A 17,636-nucleotide genomic window follows, 5' to 3' on the forward strand; every position below is an offset into this window, starting at 1 on the left:
CAGAAAACAACACTCATAATTGGTGCTGGCTTTTTAGATTAAATTTGTTTTAAATTTCCAAGTTCCTCTTTCTCCCAGAAAACAGTAAATTTTTGGCATCTTGCCTATAATTGCTTCCTTAACACTGGAGTCTACGGGAAGGATGTTCTTCTCTACCAGCTCCATAGGACCAGGTCTTTGAGCAATCTTTTCATTCAGATCATCAGCTAGTCGAGCTCTTTTCAGCTTCATCTGAGTGGCCTGCAAGGACGGCTCTGCAAATGTCTCTAAAAGAGGAAACACAGTTTTAACCATTACTTGAATCACTCTATTCCATAATGTTATTTCAGGCCAACTGAATTTAATTTAAACTGGCTTAAACATATTTTTGTTTATGTGTTCTCAATGTATTTATGGAAAGAGAAAATGGCCGTCTAAGAATGCTCTAGTATACATTTATATATTTTTAGTCCTGGATACTTTATATTGTCTATACAATGCCCTCAGACTCAAATTAACATGAACTGAAGCCAAAAACTGGGGTACTGCTATTGTTTATTTATGGTAGGAGGGTTACATTGACATTTATTAGGTCTTGGAGATATAGAGGATGGACAAGAGAGATGTGGTCCATGGCTCAAGAAGTATACAGTTTTAGATTTGGCTGCCTTGGAAAGTCAATTCCTAGAAACAGGGGCACTGGATCTTACTTAGGTTATAAACTTCTCTGCAGGAGTCAATGGGAAGAGCTACAGATCATATTCTTAGATTGATCCCTGTGTGTCTCATAATTAAGAATCTGGGTTTAGTTCTGAATATATAACTTTGAAACATTCAATTACTAGGTAACTAATGGTCATAAAGAAGCCTCAACTAATCTACTTACAAATGGATGAAATTGTACAACAAATGTGAAAGTAATGTAAATATCGTAACTCTTTCATTTGGGTAATTCTGTCAATGACTTGCATTTCTGGTACCTCTCATTAACATTTTATTATTATTATTTTTTAATTTTTTATTGTTATGTTAATCACCATACATTACATCATTAGTTTTTGATGTAGTGTTCCATGACTCATTGTCTGTGCATAACACCCAGTGCTCCACACAGAATGTGCCCTCTTTAATACCCATCACCAGGCTAACCCATCCCCCCAAACCCCTCCCCTCTAGAACCCTCAGTTTGTTTTTCAGAGTCCATCATCTCTCATGGTTTGTCTCCCCCTCTAATTTACCGCCCTTCATTCTTCCCCTCCTTTTTTTTTCTTAACATATATTGCATTATTTGTTTCAGAAGTACAGATCTGTGATTCAACAGTCTTGCACAATTCACAGCGCTCACCACAGCACATACCCTCCCCAATGTCTATCACCCAGCCACCCCATCCCTCCCACCCCACCCCCACTCCAGCAACCCTCAGGTTGTTTCCTGAGATTAAGAATTCCTCATGTCAGTGAGGTCATATGATACATGTCTTTCTCTAATTGACTTATTTTCACTCAGCATAACACCCTCCAGTTCCATCCACATCGTTGCAAATGGCAAGATCTCATTCCTTTTGATAGCTGCATAATATTCCATTGCGTATATATACCACTTCTTCTTTATCCATTCATCTGTCGATGGACATCTTGGCTCTTTCCACAGTTTGGCTGTTGTGGACATTGCTGCTAAAACATCGGGGTGCATGTACCCCTTCGGATCCCTACATTTGTATCTTCGGGGTAAATACCCAGTAGTGCAATTGCGGATCGTATGGTAGCTCTATTTTCAACTGTTTGAGGAACCTGCCTACTGTTTTCCAGAGTGGTTGCACCAGCTTGCATTCCCACCAACAGTGTAGGAGGGTTCCCCTTTCTCCGCATCCCGGCCAACATCTGTCGTTTCCTGACTTGTTAATTTTAGCCATTCTGACTGGTGTGAGGTGGTATCTCATTGAGGTTTTGATTTGGATTTCCCTGATGCCGAGCAATGTTGAGCACTTTTTCATGTGTCTGTTGGCCATTTGGATGTCCTCTTTGGAAAAATGTCTGTTCATGTCTTCTGCCCATTTCTTGATTGGATTATTTCTTTGGGTGGTGAGTTGGATAAGTTCTTTATAGATTTTGGATACTAGCCCTTTATCTGATATGTCATTTGCAAATATTTTCTCCCATTCTGTTGGCTGTCTTTTGGTTTTGTGGACTGTTTCTTTTGCTGTGCAAAAGATTTTTATCTTGATGAAGTCCCAATAGTTCATTTTTGCCCTTGCTTCCCTTGCCTTTGGCGATGTTTCTAGGAAGAAGTTGCTGCGGCTGAGGTCGAAGAGGTTGTTGCCTGTGTTCTCCTTTAGGATTTTGATGGACTCCTGTCTCACATTTAGGTCTTCCATCCATTTTGAGTCTATTTTTGTGTGTGGTGTAAGGAAATGGTCCAGTTTCATTCTTCTGCATGTGGCTGTCCAATTTTCCCAACACCATTTGTTGAAGAGACTGTCTTTTTTCCATTGGACATTCTTTCCTGCTTTGTCAAAGATGAGTTGACCATAGAGTTGAGGGTCCATTTCTGGGCTCTCTATTCTGTTCCATTAATCTGTGTGTCTGTTTTTGTGCCAGTACCATACTGTCTTGATGATGACAGCTTTGTAATAGAGCTGGAAGTCCGGAATTGTGACGCCGCCAGCTTTGCTTTTCTTTTTCAGCATTCCTCTGGCTATTCATGATCCCTTCTGGTTCCATACAAATTTTAGGATTATTTGTTCCATTTCTTTGAAAAAAGTGGATGGTAGTTTGATGGGGATTGCACTGAATGTGTAGATTGCTCTAGGTAGCATTGACATCTTCACAATGTTTGTTCTTCCAATCCATGAGCATGGAACGTTTTTCCATTTCTTTGTGTCTTCCTCAATTTCTTTCATGAGTATTTTATAGTTTTCTGAGTACAGATCCTTTGCCTCTTTGGTTAGATTTATTCCTAGGTATCTTATGGTTTTGGGTGCAGTTGTAAATGGGATCGACTCCTTAATTTCTCTCTCTTCTGTCTTGTTGTTGGTGTATAGGAATGCCACTGATTTCTGTGCATTGATTTTATATCCTGCTACTTTACTGAATTCCTGTATGAGTTCTAGCAGTTTTGGGGTGGAGTCTTTGGGTTTTCCACATAAAGTATCATATCATCTGCAAAGAGTGAGAGTTTGACTTCCTCTTTGCCGATTTGGATGCCTTTGATTTCTTTTTGTTGTCTGATTGCTGTGGCTAGGACTTCTAATACTATGTTGAATAGCAGTGGTGATAGTGGACATCCTTGTCGCGTTCCTGACCTTAGGGGTAAAGCTCTCAGTTTTTCCCCATTGAGAATGATATTCGCTGTAGGTTTTTCATAGATGGCTTTTATGATACTGAGGTATGTACCCTCTATCCCTATACTCTGAAGAGTTTTGATCAAGAAAGGATGCTGGACTTTGTCAAATGCTTTTTCTGCATCTGTTGAGAGGATCATATGATTCTTGTTCTTTCTTTTGTTAATGTATTGTATCACATTGATTTGCGGATGTTGAACCAACATTGCAGCCCAGGGATAAATCCCACTTGGTTGTGGTGAATAATCCTTTTAATGTACTGTTGGATCCTATTGGCTAGTATTTTGGTGAGAATTTTTGCATCCATGTTCATCAAGGATATTGGTCTGTAATTCTCCTTTTTGATGGGGTCTTTGTCTGGTTTTGGGATCAAGATAATGGTGGCCTCATAAAATGAGTTTGGAAGTTTTCCTTCCATTTCTATTTTTTGGAACAGTTTCAGGAGAATAGGTATTAATTCTTCTTTAAATGTTTGGTAGAATTCCCCTGGGAAGCCATCTGGCCCTGTGTTGGGAGATTTTTGATGACTGCTTCAATTTCCTTAGTGGTTATAGGTCTGTTCAGGTTTTCTATTTCTTCCTGGTTCAATTTTGGTAGTTGATACATCTCTAGGAATGCACCCATTTCTTCCAGGTTATCTAATTTGCTGGCATATAGTTGCTCATAATATGTTCTTATAATTGTTTGTATTTCTTTGGTGTTGGTTGTGATCTCTCCTCTTTCATTCATGATTTTGTTGATTTGGGTCATTTCTCTTTTCTTTTTGATGAGTCTGGCCAGGGGTTTATCAATCTTGTTAATTCTTTCAAAGTACCAGCTCCTAGTTTCATTGATCTGTTCTACTGTTCTTTTGGTCTCTATTTCATTGATTTCTGCTCTGATCTTTATTATTTCTCTTCTCCTGCTGGGTTTAGGCTTTATTTGCTGATTTTTCTCTAGCTCCTTTAGGTGTAGGGTTAGGTTGTGTATTTGAGACCTTTCTTGTTTCTTGAGAAAGGCTTGTATTGCTATATACTTTCCTCTCAGGACTGCCTTTGCTGTATCCCAAAGATTTTGGACAGTTGTGTTTTCATTTTCATTGGTTTCCATGAATTTTTTAAATTCTTCTTTAATTTCCTGGTTGACCCATTCATTCTGTAGTAGGATGCTCTTTAGCTTCCATGTATTTGAGTTCTTTCCCACTTTCCTCTTGTGATTGAGTTCTAGTTTCAAAGCATTGTGGTCTGAAAAGATGCAGGGAATAATCCCAATCTTTTGGTACCAGTTGAGACCTGATTTGTGACCTAGGATGTGATCTATTCTGGAGAATGTTCCATGGGCACTAGAGAAGAATGTGTATTCCAATGCTTTGGGATGGAATGTTCTGAATATGTCTGTAAAGTCCATTTGGTCCAGGGTGGCATTTAAAGTCTTTATTTCCTTGTTGATCTTTTGCTTAGAGGATCTGTCCATTTCAGTCAGGGGGGTGTTAAAGTCCCCCACTATTATTGTCTTGTTGTCAATGTGTTTCTTCGCTTTTGTTATTAATTGCCTTATATAATTGGCTGCTCCCATGTTAGGGGCATAGATATTTACAATTGTTAGATCTTCTTGTTGGATAGACCCTTTAAGTAAGATACAGTGTCCTTCCTCATCTTTTACTACAGTCTTTGTTTAAAATCTAATTTGTCGGGCGCCTGGGTGGCTCAGTTGGTTAAGCGACTGCCTTCGGCTCAAGTCATGATCCTGGAGTCCCCGGATTGAGTCCCGCATCAGGCTCCCTGCTTAGCAGGGAGTCTGCTTCTCCCTCTGACCTTCTTCCCTCTCATGTTCTCTCTCTCTACCATTCTCTCTCTCAAATAAATAAAATCTTTAAAAAAAAAATAAAATCTAATTTGTCTGATGTAAGGATTGCCACCCTAGCTTTCTTTTAGTGTCCATTAGCATGGTAAAGGGTTTTCCACCCCCTCACTTTCAATCTGGGGATGTCTTTGGGTCTAAAATGAGTCTCTTGCAGACAGCATATCACTGGGTCTTGTTTTGAATCCAATCTGATAGCCTATGTCTTTTGATTGGGCCATTTAGCCCATTTACATTCAGGATAACTATTGAAAGATAGGAATTTAGTGCCATTGTATTGCCTGTAAGGTGACTATTACTGTATACTGTCTGTGTTCCTTTCTGGTCTATGCTGCTTTTAGGTTCTCTCTTTGCTTAGAGGACTCCTTTCAATATTTCTTGTAGGGATGGTTTCGTGTTTGCAAATTCTTTTAGTTTTTGTTTGTCCTGGAAGCTTTTTATCTCTCCTTCTATTTTCAATGACAGCCTAGCTGGATATAGTATTCTCGGCTGCATATTTTTCTCATTTAGTGCTCTGAAGATATCATGCCAGTCCTTTCTGGCCTGCCAGGTCTCTGTGGATAGGTCTGTTGCCAATCTAATGTTTCTACCATTATAGGTTACATACCTCTTCTCCCGAGCTGCTTTCAAGATTTTCTCTTTGTCACTGAGACTTGTAAGTTTTACTATTAGATGTCGGGGTGTTGACCTATTTTTATTGATTTTGAGAGGGGTTCTCTGTGCCTCCTGGATGTTGATGCCTGTTTCCTTCCCCACATTAGGGAAGTCCTCTGCTATAATTTGCTCCAATATACCTTCTGCCCCTCTCTCTTTCTTCTTCTTCTGGGATCCCAATTATTCTAATGTTGTTTCATCTTATGTTATCGCTTATCTCTCGAATTCTGCCCTCATGATCCAGTAGTTGTTTATCTCTCTTTTTCTCAGCTTCTTTATTTTCCATCATTTGGTTTTCTATATCGCTGATTCTCTCTTCTGCCTCATTTATCCTAGCAGTTAGTGCCCCCATTTTTGATTGCACCTCATTAATAGTGTTTTTGATTTCGACTTGGTTAGATTTTAGTTCTTTTACTTCTTCAGAAAGGGTTTCTCTAATAACTTCCACGCTCTTTTCAAGCCCAGCTAGTATCTTTAAAATCATGATTCTGAACTCTAGGTCCAACATCGCACTAATGTCCGTACTGAGTAGGTCCCTGGCAGACGGTACTACCTCTTGTTCTTTTTGTTGTGGTCATTTTTTTTGTCTTGTCATTTTGTCTAGAGGAGAATAGATGAATGAGAGAACAAAATGCTAACAGGTTAACAACATCCCCAGAAAATATACTCTAAACAAATTAGAAGAGACCTGAAACTGGGGGAAAAGAAAGGGAAAGAAAAAAGAAAGAGAGAGAGAAAAAAAGAAAAAGATAAAAACAAACAAAAACAGAACAAAACAGAAAAAAAACAGAATATGATCAAATATGATCAGGCTGGTGCATAGATCAGTGCCACACACTAGATTTTGGGTGTATTTTGGTCTGTTAGAAGAAAGTGACTCCTAAAATTTTAAAAGATAGAAAGACATATATGTACAAAATAAGGGTTGATACGATGAAGGGATGGAATATGACTGTAAAAATGAAAATTATAAAAAATTTAAAAAAAGGAATTGATCAGAAGGTGTTTGAAAAAATAAAGAGGATTCAAAAAAAAAAGGAAAGAAAGAAAGAAAAAAAAGGGAAGAGAATGTGATCAGGCAGGAGACTGGAAAAAAGCCATACACTAGAGATTTAGGGTATATTTTGATATGTTAGAAGAAACTGTATCTCAAAATTTTAAAGAGAGAACAACTTACATATATATATATGCCAAAAATAAAGGTAACTACTATGAAGGGATAGAATGACTCTAAAAATCAAAAATAAAAATTTTTTTAAAAAAGAGATTGATAAGATGTTGGTTGGAAAAGGGAAAAAGAAAAATTCAAAAAAAGAAAAAAAGTTAAAAAAAGTTAACTTTGAAAGACTAATGAATTATGGTAAAAAAGCCATGAATTCTATGTGCAGTATTCCCGTAGCGCTGGAGTTCTCCCGTTCTCATTGATTGGTAAACTTGGTCTTGGCTGGCTATTAGTGCTGATCTTCTGGGGGAGGGGCCTGTTGCCGTGGTTCCCAAATGTCTTTGCTGGAGGTGGAGTTGCCCCGCCCTTGCCGGGTCCGGGCTAAGTAATCAGCCCGGGTTTGCTCTCGGGAGCTTTTGTTTCCTGCAAGCTCTCGGTACAGCTTTGGAGGATGAGAGTGAGAATGGCGGCCTCCCAATCTCCGCCCGGGAGGAGCCAAGAACTCAGGGCCCCACTCCTCCATGCGCCCCCAGAGAAAAGCAGTCGGTCACTCCTCTCTCCCCGGTCTCTGGCCGTACTCCGTGCTCACCCGGCCTGTGACCGAGCATTTCTATCTCTGGCACCCGACCCCGTGTGGTGTCGCCAAACCCAGCAGATCCCTGCGGTGCGCTCCTGCGCCGCTCCTCCCGGGGGAGGGAGGGGAGTCTCCCCGGATCTGCCGCTTGTCGGGTCCCTGCTGGAGGAGCAGTGATTGCCAATCACAGTTTATGGCAACCCCGAGCTGAGAGCTCGCTCCTCGGCTCCATCTCTGCAGCCGGCTGCCCCGCTCCGATACCTGGGAGCTCTGCTGCACTCAGGCACCCCCGGTCTTTCTGTGACCCCGAGGGTCCTGAGACCACACTGTCCCACGAGGGTTCCACCCCCAGCTTAGCCACTGGAGTGACGTCCCTCAGCGGAGCTGACTTCTAAAAGTTCTGATTTTGTGCTCCATGGCTCTAGCACTTGCCAGAAGCGGCCAACGGAGGCCCCCTCCCCCACTGTCTATCCTCCTGCCTCGGATTCACTTCTCCGCACGTCCTACCTTCCAGAAAGTGGTTGCTTTTCTGTTCAGAGAGTTGTCGCTATTCTTTTCTTCGAGCTCCTGTTGAGTTCGTAGGTGTTCAGAATGGTTTAATCCCTATCCAGCTGAATTCCTGAGACCAGACGAAATCCAGGTCTCCTACTCCTCTGCCATCTTGCTCCGCCCCCAACATTTTATTATTTTGTTCTCAATGTTTATAACTGATAAAAAATGGTGAGGTGCTAACCCAAAATTCTGAGTTGACCGTTACTTGCCTCTTAAATTATATAGTAGAAGAAGAATGAAATAAGGAATAAGTAATCTCTGGATCTCTGGATCACTGGTGTGATCCAGAACATCCACTGATGTTCTTTTTTTGGCAGGTAAAATGTCCTGGCTGAAGCCGAAAGCTCGCCAAAAGCCCATAGCCCATAAACTACTGTCCAGCACATCTGAACACTTTTCGTTTCACCAGTTGAGTTATATGCTTACCGAAAGTCAACCTTGATTGTCCACAAAACAGTTCTTATCAGTTCATATCTGATGTCAATACATAATTGAACTAAATGTTATAGGAAAATGATAAACTTCAAAAATAAAATTATTTCTTGGGAACCTAATTTAAATGCTTTGGGATGACTTGATAAAGGTGAGTCATTAAAAAACAAATCGCTGTCAAATGAGGGCAACTAACAACTAAAATATTTGGGAAAATGGTAAAATCTAGGATTTTCAACTCAGATTGCTTTTCAAGGGTCTTTATGTTGTTTTTTCCACACTAAATGGAAATTGTAGATGATGTACGACAGCTGTGGTTTATGCAAGAAAGATGATGATCATGCAGATCACTCTCAGGTGGATGTTTAAATGCTTTGTTAAGATCTAGGTAGGATAGTCTTTCTCCTCTCTCCCATCAACACATCCAAGTAATATCAGGAATACATCTGGAATGAAAATATCCCAAAAGCAAATAAGAGAGGCAGGCATTTTGTTATGTTTCTGATCTTGGTCTTATCATCTTCTCATCTCTCTGGCGCTGAGGCTGAATTTTAGCTGAACTTCAGAAAAATAATTTAGACTTTGCCTGCCAAACATCCAATTCAATCAAAATTGGGATAATGTTAAAAAGTTGGGGGGTGGTTTGAAGTTATTTTTTAAATTACAAATGATATATTCTTTCTTACTTCAAAAATCCCAACTTGAGAACAGATGTCCTAAAAACATCACTTATGGTTTATTCATATACATAGTTAGGTTTTTAAATGTTGGGTTATCTTTATTTAAAAAAAACAAATATGATTCCTTTTGATATCAAGTTAAATGTATTTGCCCTGGTTTTAATGATATTAATAAAGCCTGTTACAGTTAGAAGGCAAGTTGAAACAGACAGCATTTTTCCTTCAAAAATGTCCTTTCTAGGTCAAGATCTTTTTAGGCACAGAAGGAGCCATTTGTCCAGTTACTTAACAGTACATTTGCCTCTTGAAGATTCATTTATCCCTGACAGCAGGTAGCTGTTCCCACCCTAACACTGCAGTTCTGGGAAAGTTCTGGACTTCTGAGAATACAACCGAAAGTAGTGAAAGGCACAGACCTCTTACCTCCCACCCCAGATAGGTAAATTCTTTGGAGTAGAAGAGACCCCACTTTGGGCTATAGATACCAATTTGATCCTTGGAATTTCTTTACAATGTCCTTACTGTCCTAGTCCCTATCACAGCAGCCTGTTTTCTTGCCTATTGAGCACTTTCCACGATCTGTAATTCATTTGTTTTGCCTGTTTATTATCTGTGCCCCCAGAATGTAAGCTTCATGCAGGTAGGCATCCATCTGGCCCACTTGTTGGGTCTCTGGGGTCTAGCTCATTGGCCAATGAACGACCACCTCAAATGAGGGCAACCATATCACTTCCAGAAGATTTTTGGACATGTCTGACCTTTAGGATATTATTTCTTATGTTGAGCAACAATCTAATACTTTGTAATACCAACCTAATTCTAATATTAACTCTATCATTAGGCCAGAAGAACAAATATAATATTCCTTCTACTTGAGAACTGTCTCTCAATTTGAAAAATTTTCAGATTCTTTCTGTGTCATCTCAGGGTTGAAAACACTCAAGACTATCACAGGGTCAAGCTCCTGGTCTTGCTCAATAAATGAGAGAAGCAAAACAACAAAAGAAAATGTAACTTGGGAACTTACAGTGAGGAAACCAGCTTTTAAGAATGGTCTGTCTTAGAGAGAAAAACATCCAGGCCTAAGCCATGTGTCTCACGAGAGATGGAACAGAACTGTCCCTACCGTCACTTCACAAGTGATGAAGCTAGACCATCGAGAAAACCCAGGGGGCTGAGTGGAGGGTATTTATGTTAATGGTCAGATCAAGCGGGACTGTTGTGGGTAAGTAACAACAAACAGAAGACATTAAGTGTGGGCACTGCACTGGGTCTAGGTAGCTGAAAATCTAGGGTTAATGAGAGACGATGGACTCTGAAAAACAGACTGAGGGTTCTGGTGGGGGGGGGGGGGGGGGATGGGTTGGCCTGGTGGTGGGTATTAAAGAGGGCACGTTCTGCATGGAGCACTGGGTGTTGTACACAGGCGGTGAATCATGGAACACTACATCAAAAACTAATGATGTGATGTATGGTGATTAACATAACAATAAAAATTTAAAAAAAAGTGAAAATCTAGGGTTAGACTCGTGGCCACTGTACCCTTCATGATTTAATGGGCATATGTTCCTCACTGATGAAGACATCCGCTGGACCAAAAATGTTTTTCCAGACAGATGGTAGAGACATCTATGGCACCAGTTGGTGGGGGAAGAGTCAGTCCACAAATTGGTTATTTGGAGAATCAAACCCCCCTTCCCCATGTATCTAACATAACATTTTAGCTTTGGGTCTTCATGTTGCTCTCCAATTTGGAGGATGTCAGCCTGTGGGGTAAAAAGTTACTAAAGTGGGAATAAACAGCAATGGTGGAATTCTCACTTCTTTTTTTGAGAAAACACAGCAAAATAAGCAGAAATAAAAATTTTACCTTCTAAAATGTGCATCCTGACAAGTTCAGAACGATCTGGTCGGCTCCGAATCTTATGCTTCAAAAAGTTTTCAGTCTTTAAAAAAGAGAGAGAAAGAGACTTACCATAAATTGTTTATGACTTTTTGTGGTTTTACATTTTTCTCTCAAGGTACTCCATTTAAATAAATTGTATACTCTTTGGTCATGATTTTGGGAAGTAAAGAGTAGAAATTAGTACTTTGAAAAGCTATTATCCAATACATAATTTAAATTGCAGACTTCAAGACTGTACAGGGTTGAAGTGCCTGCTGGCATAAAGTAAGCACTTTACAGACTTTTATTTTAAAACTTGGAAAAGGCAAAAGCTCTTAATTTGAACAGACATAGGATTTTGATCATTTAAATAGCTAAACATCTATACTTCAGGTCAAATAAAAATCCACCTAAATTACAATTTTTTCTTAAGATTTTATTTATTTATTTGACAGAGAGAGAGACACAGCAAGAGAGGGAACACAAGCAGGAGGAGTGGGAGAGGGAGAAGCAGGCTTCCTGCGGAGGAGGGAGCCTGATGCGGGGATCCATCCCAGGATGCCAGGATCATGACCTGAGCCGAAGGCAGACACTTAACGACTGAGCCACCCAGGCGCCCCTAAATGACAAATTTCTTTAAAATCCTAATGTATGTTTGTTGGTGAATTCATATCCTTGATCATATTTTCTTATTCAGAACAATCCTCAACTTGAACAATAAGGCTTTCAAATGGGTTTTATATTTTATAAGATTCTAAGAGACCATTATTGCATTCTGGGAAAATTCCTGTGAAATTTTTGGAACCTGCTTATTTTCATATTGCAAAGGAAAAAGTATGAATGTGCATAAGGGTCCTTTAAAAGAAAAGTAATAAACACGAAATCGATGTGCAAATAAGATGGAAACCTCTCAAAGAGTAAAGCAGAGTTGAACCTCACAACATTCTTTTATTCAGCAAATCCTCCTGCCCTTCAAATGTACAGCTACTGCGGGCCCAGTAAAGAAACTACCTAAAGATGGGGAAGTCAGGACATCACTGGGCTGTTGGTCTGCAGGGGTTACAAATGGCAGAACTACTCCATTATTATTCTAAACACTGTTGGTATGCCCCGAAAGCAACAAAGTGAGGTGTGATTTGTCCTTTATGTACAAAACTAGTTACAAGTTTTAAATGAACAAAATGTGAACGTCATGCATTTTCTACAAACTTCCAAGATAAAACCACCCCAGAATATATTACTCTACATGCCATGTGTCCTAAAACTACACTGCATTTTCTCTATTGACAATATTTAGGGGGAAGACTGCTACTTGCCCACAGGTACTTTAAAATAAAAGAGAGAAGCACAGAACATTTGAAACTGAAATTTCTTACTCTGGCTCGTTCCAAGCTTTTTATCTGCTCATGGAATGCAGCTGGGCTCTTCAAAGCTGTGAGAAGAACAGGAATCATTTTGGGAGTAGAGATAGAGGTGTTAATATTTCAGTCAAACGTTAGGGTACATTATGTCCATGTTCCCTCTTAATCTTATTAGTTTGTATCTACAGTTCCATTTATTACTAGTTCTTTTAGGAGATGTGCGAAATTTAAAAACGTAAATGTTTCAGAATTAAAATTATGTCTTCACAAATAAAACAAGTGAACATTTAACTAGAACTGTATACATAATGACAATGCAAATGCCAGCTCAGACGGCTGCAGCCAATAGTTTGGCCAAATTACCACCACCAAGGGAACTGTGTGGTGATTCCTTGACAGGGCTTTGCTCTTAGTGGCCCTATAAGATGCTGGAAAAAGCCCAAATATCCTCAGGACATTTAACGTAGGAGTGATCTAATCTTGAAAACGAGGGCTCTCTGCACTTCCCGTCTAGCAGAGCTGAGTTACCATTTACCATTCACTGCGATCCCAAGTGCTCATAGCCCTGTGCGCTGTGGTCCATCACAATTACATCACTGTTGATCATCACTACCACCTTGCAAGGTAGGTATTAGCCCCAGTACAGATAAAAAGGCTCAAAGCGGTTAAATGAATTCTTAAAGTCATACAACTAGACTGTGGTCAAAGTAGAATTTAAATCTAGAATTGTGAATTACAAAGTTCCATGCTCTTCCTATTATACTACAATAATACAACTTACTCTAAAGACAGGGCTTCTTTAATATGTTAACTATTAGTACTTTAAATATTCCAGAATCCCAGAGTGTGGATAAGCAATCTTTTGTTAAAACATCATTTACTACAGTATTTCTATCCATTATCTTTGCAAAACCTTTTGTGTGTATGTCCACTTATAACTCTGGGCAGTCAGATAATGTGGATGGGATTTGGGCTATGCTTACTTGGGTTGTCACCTCCAAAACTTGGCCTATCGGCTCTTGGCAGAATTATTTTCAGCTCTGGTACTTGAAGCACCACAAAGTTTCCCAGGAGCCCAGCCCAAATGGGTTTGACTAGGGACCAGCTCCCAACAGTGGACTAGTGGTGGTGTCTTAAACATCCTAATTTGATACTATCTGATTGGTTCATTGTCAGGAATGTAGTGGTAGAGAAATCTGGCAGATCACCAAACCAGCTTTTGCGTCTATCATGATACTAGATTGAAAATATTTAGATAATTATTAGTAGTCCAGGAAACGAGTTTTATTGGGAAAAATATCTACTGCAGAGAAAAACTGTTCTATGAACCAAAAAAAAGTAGTATCAATGATTCAGAGGACAGGGAAGCATAAGTACATTTTGTAGTTTCTCTTTAGTCTTTTAAAGCCAAATAAGTTACTTTTTGGATAAATCGATTTTTAGGTAAACATCCATATAAATAATCCTAACACCAAAGCAACCAGTATTCCCCTCTAAAATATAAAATCACCTCCAAACTTAGTGAGTAAAGGTAAGAACACAATGGGCAAATATTCTAGAATTAACCAACTCTAAAAAATGAAGGAAGGAGGCCTCAAGATACTTGGAAATTATGTGCACTTGGGCAAGAAAGGGTTTATTAATTATAAATAGAATGCTTATTAGTCCTATAACTGAGATGCACTTCATTACAGACCACACACTATATTGTACCAAAGATAATTATTTTGAATTAAAGTAGAACAAGGTTTTTGAATTAATTTTATCATGTTACTTTTGCAAGTCTAAGTCACACTGGACCTATTACGTAGAGATGACTTTAATTATTTCAAAACTAAAACAAATGTTCATGCACGAAGACCTGATCTTAACCTAGTTTCCCAGTTTTTGTTACGTAATAAAAAATTCAAGCCCATCTTTCAAGCTGCATATGGTTTTCAGAATGTATTTGAGATGATTCTCTTAGGTTGGCAATGCTAATGCCTGGTTTTCCTTATCAGCTCATTTGGTAATTGTATATTGACTCAATGGACACAGCCCAAAGCAGAGTATGCTCCAGGTTCTCCTCAGACATGTGCATTTTGTTACATCACACTGGAGGTGACAGTGATGCTTAAATCTTACGTGGCATGATGCCCTGGTCCACCAGTTGCTCCCTCGTCCTCCTTTGCTGCAGTCTCAGCTGGAGCACTGTGAAAAGGAAAGAATCACCATTGGAGTTTATAAGCAATGGCGGGACCCAACTTCCCAAGTTCCAGAGGAGATACAACTAAGCTTTATTAAATACCTTCTATTCATAACTGAGTAAGGATACCACCTGGCACCATCTGACTTACAGAAAGAAAATCAGTGTGTAGTTTCTACCTGTTTGGTGAACTCTGAAGTTCTTTTAGCACATTTTTTGTTTAGTTAATAATCTTAATTTAATGAAGAGCTAAGTGTTGTTTAAATACAATCACAAAGTACTCAGCCAATGAACCAAAATGTTTGGCCTATACATTAAGACTTCCTAATAAAAAAACTCTAATTGGTGGAAAGGTGAGATTCCTTGACATTAGTTTTTTTTTAAAGCAAGTTAATAACAAAATTTTATTTTAAGATTGGCTTATTTGGAGAGACTTGTGACATCTGGAACAATCTTTAAATAGCTTTAATGAAGGCCAAATTTGTAATAAAAATTAGACCTGTGAGATATCACTAATAACCCAAAGGGAAATTTCTACATTAAGAACTTAAAGTTTAATAATCTTTGCACAAACATAACACATGTCTCATTCTACAAGTTCTCAAAAAGCCGAGATCAATTGATATCTTACCATTTTAACGAAAGGATAAATGAATCATTAGAACTTGTAGGGAACGAAGAATACATCACAAAATGTAAAAATCCACTTTGCCAAATTTAATAAAAATAATTTTCCCCCTTGATTTCTCAAGCAGCTTCCTTTCCTAGCATCTATTTTTTTTTAATCTGGAAAATGAGCTAATTTCACAAAAGAGGAATACATGAATAACTCTGAAAAATCCTTGGTTTACCTTACATTCAATTTTAAGTTTCTATTTTGATTTTTCTGGTTTCATCTGTGGATGAAAACCAAAGTTAGGCTTATTAAGGGTTCAAGTAAGGGTTGCCAAGAGGCTAAAAAAAAATTACCTTTATGTATTTCTTGAAGAAAGAGAATGTTCTAGCAAGGGGGTGATGGCTGGAACAAGAGGCTAGCTCAGAGCAGTCTTGTACCCAGGCTCAAATGCAACGCACACGATGGCTCCTACTTGCAATAAAACCCTCAGATCTAAAGATGCAGGGCCCATGGCCCTTATATCCTTGCTTTTTGCTTGCCCTTGTGCTGACTGCAGAGTGCAAGCCTAGATATACTTCCAAAATAGTCTAGACTGTAAAATGGCTTTTAAACACGTTTTCTTATTCATTGCTAGATATGAATGTCATCCTTCATAAAATACTGAAAAAAACGGTTTCGCTTCTTTTGGGGGCCAGAGGATCACAAAGCATCACTGACATCCCATTTAGAACTGAAGCAAATGACCTAAGATTCTATTGCACAAAGCAAAAGAAACACACATGCTTCTCACATTAAAATGGTTTGTGGTACTTTGAATCAATTACGCTCCAGCACAAAGATTTTTTTCCCTGATAACTTACAGTTTACTGAGGATAGTATGTTCCCATCATGGTATTTTACTAGGAACAAAAATAACCTAGAGAGATGACCTGTAAATACGATAGCACCCAAATGCCTGCACGCTAACATTTTTCTATGAATGCTAAAGTTAATGCTTGTCTGAATTTGAGACGGTCACATTCAAGAGGCAGAATCCCAAGAAGAGGAATACTGAGAGGAGAAAAGGGTCAGAACAATCTCCAGTTCAAAGGCTGACACTTCTGGAACACGGTGGTCCATGTCTGCTGATGCATCTCTAGCAGGAGTATCCTTCCTTTCTCACAAGGGAGTCCTCAAAGAAAGGTGTAAAACAGAAAGGGTAATGAAAACATCAAAAGCCCCCTTCTTTGGTTTAAAACAAACAAACAAAGCACCATACTTGTGAGACAAATGTATCAAAGACAATACATATTTTTAAGGCGAATGGCATCTTGGAATGACGGTTATGTTGGCGACAACTTCATTTGCAAACCAACAGTGATGACAACAGCTCGTTAGCCTTGAAGCGCCTCCTGACTGGACCCTGGTCAGCTGCACTCATGCACTGTGATAGCAGCCCCGTCAGCTAGAAGATCTTGGACTAGAAATCACGTTCTCATGCTGACATGCAAAGGTATGTGCTACCACGAGGGTAACACGCAAAGTGAATGCATGTCACCAACTGTTAAAATAAAACAAACACCAAACACGGACCACTTGTGTTTTCCATCCGGTTTTCTATGTGGCAAAACAAACTTATGTCCTACTGCTTGAAGGTAGGAGGATAATCTTCCCAATCAATTCTCCTCTCCTCATTGCCTCCAGAATTTTCCCAAGAAGCAGTGTTATCACACTACAGCGTTATTCAAAGCAGGCGCGGCAGGCAGCCTTCTGCAGGCCTGTTTGTTTACCAAGTGCCCGCCTATTAGGTGTCTGTTCCTGGCTGCAAGGTGCATGTCTGGGATGCACGGCCAAGGGCAGAAGGAGCTGCAGCTGTGAATGCAAGGTTTGCTTTAAAGCAAAGGCATCAGCAAGAACATGAATGGATGATGAGGCAGAGGCGCCAATAACCAGTTACACTGTTAAGACTGATTACCCAGCTTGATTTAGTTTTCACCTCTAGCACTAGGTGGGCGGCGCTGAGCACATTATATTGAGTATCAGGCACAATGCCCTGTAGAGAGACTCTGGTACATTGCCACTTTGGGTCAGTGTTAAAACACAATTACCGTATTTGCCCATATTAACTATAACCAGTCACTCACAACTTGATCAGAGCTCCTCTGAGAATAACTACTGGTTATAAAAAGTACAAATTGGTGCAGGCTCACAATTCTGGGAAATATCAAACTTCCTTTTAGTACTTCCTGCTCATCAAATCAGTACACAAGTTCATGTATGAGAAGTGACAAGCAACATCTGCACCTTGAAGGCAGAATGTCCAAGCCGGGAAAGACAAGGCAGGGTGACTGTCCTCCAACGACCAGAGACGGCAGAATGCGGCGGTGCTTAGCCCGG

General features: G+C 39.5%; 1 protein-coding gene across 11 annotated transcripts in view; it reads right to left on the bottom strand.

The window, feature by feature from the left end:
• Nucleotides 1-17,636, bottom strand: part of MRTFB (myocardin related transcription factor B) — a 276,619-nt gene that overhangs the window by 53,231 nt on the left and 205,752 nt on the right. For 10 of the 11 annotated variants that reach the window (XM_073899477.1, XM_073899476.1, XM_073899478.1 and 7 more), the window contains 4 exons: nucleotides 14,584-14,649; nucleotides 12,475-12,530; nucleotides 11,084-11,159; nucleotides 105-266 (listed from right to left, as the gene is read on the bottom strand). In XM_073899477.1, coding sequence (XP_073755578.1) covers nucleotides 105-266; nucleotides 11,084-11,159; nucleotides 12,475-12,530; nucleotides 14,584-14,649 — 360 coding nt within the window. The remainder of the gene's footprint in view (nucleotides 1-104; nucleotides 267-11,083; nucleotides 11,160-12,474; nucleotides 12,531-14,583; nucleotides 14,650-17,636) is intronic. The other variant, XM_073899483.1, reaches the window with a different exon arrangement.

This window comes from Callorhinus ursinus, unplaced genomic scaffold, assembly GCF_003265705.2.
Source record: "Callorhinus ursinus isolate GAN/ISIS: 27379988/994484 unplaced genomic scaffold, GSC_fseal_2.0 scaffold13, whole genome shotgun sequence".
In the NCBI taxonomy this organism is placed as follows: Eukaryota; Metazoa; Chordata; class Mammalia; order Carnivora; family Otariidae; genus Callorhinus; species Callorhinus ursinus.